At 36.1% G+C, this 8,516-nt stretch overlaps 1 protein-coding gene across 1 annotated transcript in view; it reads right to left on the reverse strand.

The window, feature by feature from the left end:
* LOC141522689 (CUB and zona pellucida-like domain-containing protein 1) overlaps positions 1 to 7,607 on the reverse strand; it is a 13,260-nt gene extending 5,653 nt beyond the window's left edge. The window contains exons 1-5 of the mRNA XM_074236197.1: positions 7,526 to 7,607; positions 6,781 to 6,916; positions 3,695 to 3,909; positions 2,455 to 2,605; positions 839 to 1,056 (exon numbers count right to left, since the gene is read on the reverse strand). Coding sequence (XP_074092298.1) covers positions 839 to 1,056; positions 2,455 to 2,605; positions 3,695 to 3,909; positions 6,781 to 6,916; positions 7,526 to 7,607 — 802 coding nt within the window. The remainder of the gene's footprint in view (positions 1 to 838; positions 1,057 to 2,454; positions 2,606 to 3,694; positions 3,910 to 6,780; positions 6,917 to 7,525) is intronic.
* Positions 7,608 to 8,516: the final 909 nt, after the last annotated feature.

The raw sequence follows: 8,516 nt of genomic DNA on the forward strand, positions 1-8,516 counted from the left end.
TTGTACTTTAGGAAACTTCTGGGTTATGTTAGAAATGTATTTGAAATTTTAGAATTTCTTAATTGCAGAACGGTTTTGATTACATTTTATTCCAAAATTATTAACACTCAGCCCTCTGATTAGAGACTGCTTACTGATTCTCTGTTCAATTTGGATTTTGAATTACTAAAAGTGGAACACAACTCTCATATTTTTTTTTTTAGGCTTTTGCAAGGCAAATGGGGTTAAGTGGCTTGCCCAAGGCCACACAGCTAGGTAATTATTAAGTGAGGTCTGATTTGAACCCAGGTACTCCTGACTCCAGGGCCGGTGCTTTATCCACTGCTCCACCTAGCCGCCCCTGCAACTCTCATTTATAAAGTAATTTAGTTGGATCACAAAGTGGGGAATGATTTACATTATTTACATTTAGGAAACTGGCTAAAGAGACAAATTTACTCTTCAGACTTAGGGATTCTTGGGATCTTGAAATTTTTAAAAATACATTTTGACAACTATATTTTAGTGTTATTTTGTAATTCTTTATATTTAATTTTATGCAATTAAAAATGTCATTCAGCCCATAAGCTTGTTCAGATTGCCAAAGGAATTCATGATACTAAAGTCCCAGAACTTGAAATGAAACCTTGTGTTTTTGATGTGAGTACAGTAGAAAATCATAAGCAGTTAAAAATGAAACATTTGATTGTTGAATGTGAGGGTGATTTTGTATCCACCACAATGCCAAGTATATTGTAAAATAAGTACTATGCACTTAATACATCATTTATTAAAGGATTGATTTCATGCAGCCTTAATATTATTAAAATCCAATAAGAGAACATGGACTGTGACTTACCAGTGTTGACCTCTTTTTCATAAACTGGAGTATAAGAAGCAGAGAAGCCTCTGTAGGAATTGGCATAATCTGTAGAAAGCACTACCGTCAGAAAATTTGAAGAAGATTCAAAGGTGGGTGCTATCCGCCCACACACTTGTCCAAGTAAGCCAGAATTTGTAGAGGGACCGTCATAGACAGCAACAAAATCAAATCTGCAGTTGTCATCTATTTCTAAGCTAGAGAATCAGGGAAATTTGATGAGTAGGTTTTCAGGATCTAAACATCAACTATTGATCCCATAATCCTGACAACCATAAAGCTCAAATGATTGAGTGCTTTTTAAAACTAAATCATATGTTAACACTCTCTGGTTTACAAAGTACTTACTCAAACAGCTCTTCAAAGTTAGAAGTCCATAGTGTCATCTTCATTTCATAAATGAAGAAACTTGAGATTTAGAGAGATGGGTCCTGCCCTGTGGACCCACGGCAGCTAGGCTTCAAAGCCAGGAGGCAATTAGGAGCTTCCTGACTTTTAAGGTCATTTAGCTGCCTACTAATAATGATGCTTTCTGAATTTTTAACAATAGAATCATAAGCTCACAGGATCATAATACAATTATAGATCTTGAATATGCTTTAGAGATCAGTTTGACTTCTTTGTTTTACATACGACAAAACAGGCTCATAGAGGTGAAATGAACTTGCCCACTTCTTAGGTCACACTTCTTAATGAGGAAGAAGTAGAATTTAAATTCAGATCCTCTATATATGTGTACATTATAATATGTGTAGATATGTATATATACACACATACTAAATTTGTTTTGTGTGTAAAATATTTTTCCTTCATTCTCAGAGGAACAGTGACATCATGAGGGTGATATATTTTTTGTGAATTGGGTTTAAGTAAGGCAGACCTGTGTAAAGTCATCGGTCTCCCTGGAGTCCAGTGTCAAGACAAGAATCAAGATGACTGATGATAACTCCATTTTAGTAGTGGTATTGCAAGGTCTGAGGTTATGCACAGTTTTGTATTTTTTTGGGTGTAGTTCCAAATTGTTCCCTAGATTGGTTGGAGCAGTCCACTACTCTGCCAGTAGGGTATTATTAGCATTCTAATTATTCCACATTCCTTCCGACATTTGTCATTTTCCTTTTTTGTCATATTAGCTGACCTGATAAGTATGAAGTGGTCTCAGAATTGTTTTTGTTTGCCTTTTCTTAAATCAATAATGATTTTAGAGCATTTTTTCATATGACTAATGAGTTCAACTGTAACTTCACACACTGTCATTTTGTCTCAGTTTCTTTATCTGAATAGTGAGCTGGAAAAGGAAACAGTAAACCACGCTAGTGTCTTTGCCCAGAAAACCTTGAACAGGATTGCAGAGTTGGACACAACTGTACAGCAATTTTAACTATATATAATTTTCAAATACACATATAGATGACATATGTAAATATATTATCAATTGTCATTATAGTCTAATACAATGAAAATGGGTAAGCCTGTTATTAGATCATTGAACAAATCTGAGCATTTCATTTGCTTCCTCTCTCTACAGAAGAAACAACATTTACTGCACTTTGGATAACTACAATGACATAGGTTAAGAAGGATATAATACTTACAAAATCTCCTTGAAGTTTAGATTTATTTTGTAGCCCTTATCCACTTGTATGTACCACACACAATAAGCAAACTCTGGGTGTGAATTTGGATAATTAGGGCTAGTAAAGGAGCCCCCAAATGCATCAAGGTAACCTCCACAGTTATCAAAATCTGAAACAACAAAGTAACGGATTAAATCTACAAATCTAGGTACAAGCAAGGTCAGTTACTTTGTTAAATATTAACCAAGTTTAATATTTGGGCACCTCGACTTGCATGAAGTTAGGATTATTACAAGAATTATTCCTTTGTTCTCTAGAGAGATGAAGTGATTTGACCATGTTGTGTAATCTTGAAGTTGTCCAATTCCCTTGCATCTAAATGGGATTTCTAGTTAGGTTATGAGAAACAAAATTTTATTTGTTTCAGGCCCTTGAATACAGGTTTAATTTTACAATAGCAATAACAGTTTGTATTAGATCCAGGCTGTTCATAATGTGGCCTGTGGTACTTTTATGTGGCCTGCCTGTGGGTTTATTAAATGCTTTAGTAAAGGAAATAGAGCTACTGCAGAGCTTTCACTAAAATGACAAATCAAAATGGATTGTCTAGTGTTTCTATGAAAACTTTTAAAAGTAAGATAGGACAGCCCTGCTTTAGATAATATAGGCACTTAAGGTTATATCATTTGAAATTACAAAAGTTCTGTGAGCTAAACTAAGGTATTATGCTCTTGTCCTTTTATAAAGATGGAAACCATGTTCTTAAAAGCAAATAGCCTTGTCCAGGGTGAAATAACCACAAAGCTTCCCAGTCTTTCCACCCTTACTGCATTGACTTAGCTCCTTGACAGTAGCAATTGCAAAGGAGTGAAAACCCAGAATTTTTAGGGAAGAGGAAGCCATTTGCTCAGGGTTCCCTACCTCAATTTCTTTCTCCCTTCCAAACATGTATTTTGTTTATATAGAGCATGTATGTGAGTGGCAGTGTGATATGGTAGAGAATCAGCTTCAGAATCATGAAGATCTGTATGCAAGGTTCCATTGCCTATATAATAATAAATATATATATATATATATATATATATATATATATATATATATATATATATATAATGTTCAAGAATACAGACTTGTTGAATTGGAGCCATATTTGAGAACCCCCTAGCCTGAAACTTTGGGGCATTATAAATGCTCAGTTTTATTGAACTTTATTGGTTTATTATTCAAGTTTTCTTTCAATGGATCAGTGTTAACTTACGATTTTCTGAGGAAAAGTAGTAATAGAAAACAAAGACACTTCTTTGAATTACTGAAGAGCTAGTAGATATCTGAAATGTCAGGCTGTTAGATGATGATTCAAATACTGGGACGTAGTCAACTTTGCTGCAGACTTTCCCGAGGAGAGGCATATCAGTGGTGGCACCATCATAAACTTTAATGTTTTCGACTTCACAGCTTGCACCTGGGTCAAGTCTGTAGGTAAAAAATACTTGTGAAATGATTTTCTTTCCTGAATCTACTCATTCCCTGATCCAATATGCATCCTGCAGAGTCACTGGAGCAATAGTCAAAGGACTCATCTCTACTCAAAATCTTCCATGGGTCCTCACTTCCTAAGAATGGCTATAGTCTGGTATCACAGTCTTAACCAGCTTTTTCTTTTATTACTCCCCATATATACTCTGTGCTACAGTCAAGCTAGCCTGCTCACTGTTCTTTGCCCTTTTGTGTCTATATCTTTGCACATCTTCATCTCTCAACCCAGAAAGTCATTTTCCCTCTATTTGTTGAAATTTGATTTGTCCTTTGTAGCCTTTTTGAGGCATGTAATACTACAAAAAGACTTCCTTGATCTACCAAGATAGTAGGACTCCCTCCTAAGGACTTTGAGTATTTTTTTTAATGTTCTTTGTATACATATTCAGATTGGTATTACAATTACCTGTCTATATGTCTTATCTCTTCAAAGTACTAGTAAACTCTTGGGGATCAGGGACCAATATTTATTTTTGCATTGAGGGACTTACATAGTTTGAAGAGATCTTAGAGATAATCTAAATCAACCACTTTATTTTGTAGATGAGGAGACAGGCCAAAAGAGGTTTAAGCAATTTATCATATAGGGAGTAAGTAGGGGTGCAGCGGAGCAGTGAATTCATCAATCAGTTTGTCAATCTTTCTTTTTTTGCTAGGCAATGGGGTTAAGTGGTTTGTCCAAGGCCACACAGCCAGGCAATTATTAAGTGTGTGAGACCGGATTTGAACCCAAGTACTCTAGATTCCAGGGCCAGTGCTTTATCCACTATGCCACCTAGCCGCCCCATCAATCTTTCAATAATCATTTAACTGCCTATGTGTCATTCACTGTACTAAGCATTGAGGCAAAAGGTAGGCCCTCCCCTCAAGGAACCTACCATCTAATGGGGGGAAGTGACATGAAAATAGATATATGAAATGAGCCATACCTAGAGGAAGTAGGGAAAAACAGAGGCAAGACCCTGGAGTTTAGAGAAGTTGGGGAAGGCTTCCTGTAGAAGGTAGGATTTTAGTTGGGAGCTTCAAGGAAGTCAGGAACATCGGTAGTAGAGGCAAAAGATAGTGCTTTATTTGTGAAGCAGCCAAGGGGGGCAGCTAGGTGGCACAGTGGATAAAGCACTGGCTGGGCAAGCCACTTAACCCTATTGTCTTTCAGAAACAGCTTACAAAAAACAGCCAAGAGCCCAGCATCACTGGATCAAAAAGTTTGTACTGGGGAGTAAAGTATAAGAATATTGGAAAGTGGGAATGGACTAATTTATGAAGAGCTTTGAATGCTCTTCAAACCGAGTATTTTGTGTTTGACCTTAGAGGTGACAGAGTCACTGGAGTTTACAGAATAGGAGATCTGCACTAGAAAGTTTTCCTATAGTTAGAAAACATGATCTGATCTAAAACAGAACCCAGCAAAGAAACCTAGAAGAACTATCAGGTAGGAGAATAATGAGAGAGTGGTGTCTGAAAAACCGAGAAAGAAGAAAGTATTGAGTGATCAATAATGTCAAAAGCTTAGACAGTTCAAAGAGAAGGAAGATTGAGAAAAAAGCCTTGAATTTAGCAAATAAAAGGTTATTATAACTTTGGAGATAGCAGTTTTGATGTAATGATAAAGCCAGAAGCTGATTTGTAAGGAGTTAAGGAGAGAGGGGGAGAATAGAAAAGAGGCACCTATTGTAAATATATGATTGCTGAGTTTTTGATGAAATTTAAAAATAATTTCTTAGTGAATTTAGAATTTTAGAATTGAGTTCCACAGAAACATATATTTTCAATTATTTTACCAGACTGCCTAAGCAGTTTGTCTAGATTTCAACTTTTTTTCCTATTTTTCATTTTCTCCAATTGCATATAAATACAATTTTTTGACATTTAAAGAATTTTTTTGAATTCCAAGTTATTTTCCCTCCTCATCCTTCACCGTGAGACAATATGCAATCTGATAATAGATCATACATGTGCAGTCATGTAACATATATATAAATAAAATGTATGTCATTTTGAGTAAACTAGCTTTTGATAGTCTTCCTCTGTTACATTCTGATCTTGTCTCTAGCTTGACATTTAAAATCCTTTATTATTTTCTCCAGCCTTTCCAGGCTTATTTCTTATCACTTCCCTTCCAACATTTTATGTTCCATCCAAAGCAGTCTATTTTTGGCTCCCCCAAGTCTTCAGTTTATCTCTTTCCTATAAGTCCTTGCATAGATTGTCTTATCTGCCTAGGAAAGTAGTCCCCATTTTTGTTTCTTGGAATTCTTAATTTCTTTCCAGGTAGAGGTCATGTCCCATTTGCCACAGGAAGCCTTTCTCATTCCCTTATCTATTAGAACTCTCTCACTTCTCAGATTGTCAGGTATATGCCTACCTATTTGAATGTTGTATCCCTCCAGTAGAACATAGAGATTGATTCCATTTTTGTCTTTGTATCTCTAGCACCAAGCATCAAGATTTGAACATAATTGGTGCTTAATAAATGCCTGTTGAATTGGGATTGTGCTTCCTGCCATCTTGCTTTGGTAATGTATTCAAATGGGAAAATTAGAAGTCTTGTAGCCCAAATGATGTCACTATCAATTTCCTATGAAATCAACACATTTAATGTTATTTTTGTTCTCCCCACCCCCTGCTGGGCAAAGAAGGCCCATATCCTCCCCTATTACATTGTATATAATAGTCAATATTGATTTAATTATGTTTTCAAAGATCTTGACATTCCTTATCTCATTTGAGTCTCACAAACAACCTTGAGATATAGTTATGATAAATATTATTTCCCCAATTTGAGGAAATTGAGACTCAGTGACTTACTGAAAATGGGAAAAGATGAGCCTGATAGTTTTGTTTTCTGGTCTTTCTATTGTCCAGGTGCAGCTTTCATTGGCATCAAGGTTCAGGATCAGAGCCTTCTGGAACTCTCCTAGGTGGCCCCCACAGCTTGATTTGCCTGATTGGGACAGTACACTGAAGTGATTAATTATTGCAGCTGGTCTCTCCAACTATTTCTCTATGTAGTAAAGAAAGAATCAAATGCAAGCATAATTTTAAAATGACATTGGCAGATCCAAAGTGCTAGAGGAATTGGTGCTGCCCAGAAATTCATATTCCAATCCTTAGAATTTATATGCTGAAAATACATATGAGCTTTCCGTATATAAAAGAGGTAGAAGAGGGGGTGGAAAATGCATACATGCTCACACACACACACACACACACACACACACACACACACACACACAATCTCCCACTGCCACACAGGTGAATTAATAACAAAGGCAAGTATGTGTAATGTAAAAAATTTCTTCTGATTAGTTACAATGAAAATACCTCTATTCAGAAGGATTTTGTATTGTTGATTAGGTCCTAATCCTGTCTTTGTTTTTGCAAAGAAAGATGTGGGCTAATGAAGCCTCAGTCCCGGAGAACTTGGGAACCACAGCAAGACAGAGCTGGGAAGCCCTCAGAGCTCATTCTCATTTTTCTAGACCAGAGAACCAGAGGGTCACAGGGGTTTAATGATTTGCTTCAACCTGCTCTCCTAAGTGGCTTTTCTTACCTTGAGGCTCCATGAAATTCTTTTCTGCCAGACATGTTGAAGTTAAAAGAACTAAAGAAATGAGCTTTCCTACTGCCTCCATTCTTGTAAGTGAGAGGCTTTCACCTGGGAGACTTTTTTTATACTCAAGTTTTGGGATTTGTTTATGTAAAGATTAGCAGTTTGTCTATTTGAGATTGGCAGCTGTTGCCAGTTTTCAGGCAAGACTGGGAGTAGATATAAGTGGGAAAAACAGCAGGTGTTTTCCATGGGTCACTACTGAAAATTTAGTTTATTTTCTTTTTGGAGACCAACATTTTTTATATAAATATTTTATTTGTTTCCCAATTATATAAAAGAGTAGTTTTTACCTATTATTTTTAAGGCAGTCTGATAATTTTTACTTTGTTTCTATGCTATACATTGATCAAAATTGAATGTGTTGAGAGAAAAATCATATCTTGAGGAAAAAATAAAATAATAGATAGCAAAATTATGTATTACATAAGACAGTTTTTTTTCAAATTTGAAAGTAATAATCTTTGGTCTTTGTTTTGTTTTTTAGCTTGAGCTTAGTCTTTTTTTTAATTAATAAATATTATTCTTTTGTTTTTTGCAAGGTAATGGGGTTAAGTAACTTACCCAAGGCCACACAGCTAGGTAATTAGTGTTTGAGGTCACATTTGAACTCAGGTCCTCCTGACTCCAGGGCCAGTGCTCTATCCATTGTGCCACATAGTTGCCCCCTTGATCTTTGTTTAAACTTGACAGTTCCTTCTCTGGATCCAAATGGTATCCTCCCATCACAGATACCCTAAAATTACCCCTGATTGTTGCACTGATGGAGTGAGCAAGTCCACTAAGGTTGATCATCACCCCCATGTTGCTGTTTGGGTTTACAATGTTCTTCTGGTTCTGCTTGTCTTGCTCAGCAACAGTTCATGCAAGTCTTTCCATGCTTCTCTAAAATCCCATCCCTCCTGGTTTCTAATAAAACAATGGTGTTCCATAA

This window comes from Macrotis lagotis, chromosome 4, assembly GCF_037893015.1.
Source record: "Macrotis lagotis isolate mMagLag1 chromosome 4, bilby.v1.9.chrom.fasta, whole genome shotgun sequence".
NCBI lineage: Eukaryota > Metazoa > Chordata > Mammalia > Peramelemorphia > Peramelidae > Macrotis > Macrotis lagotis.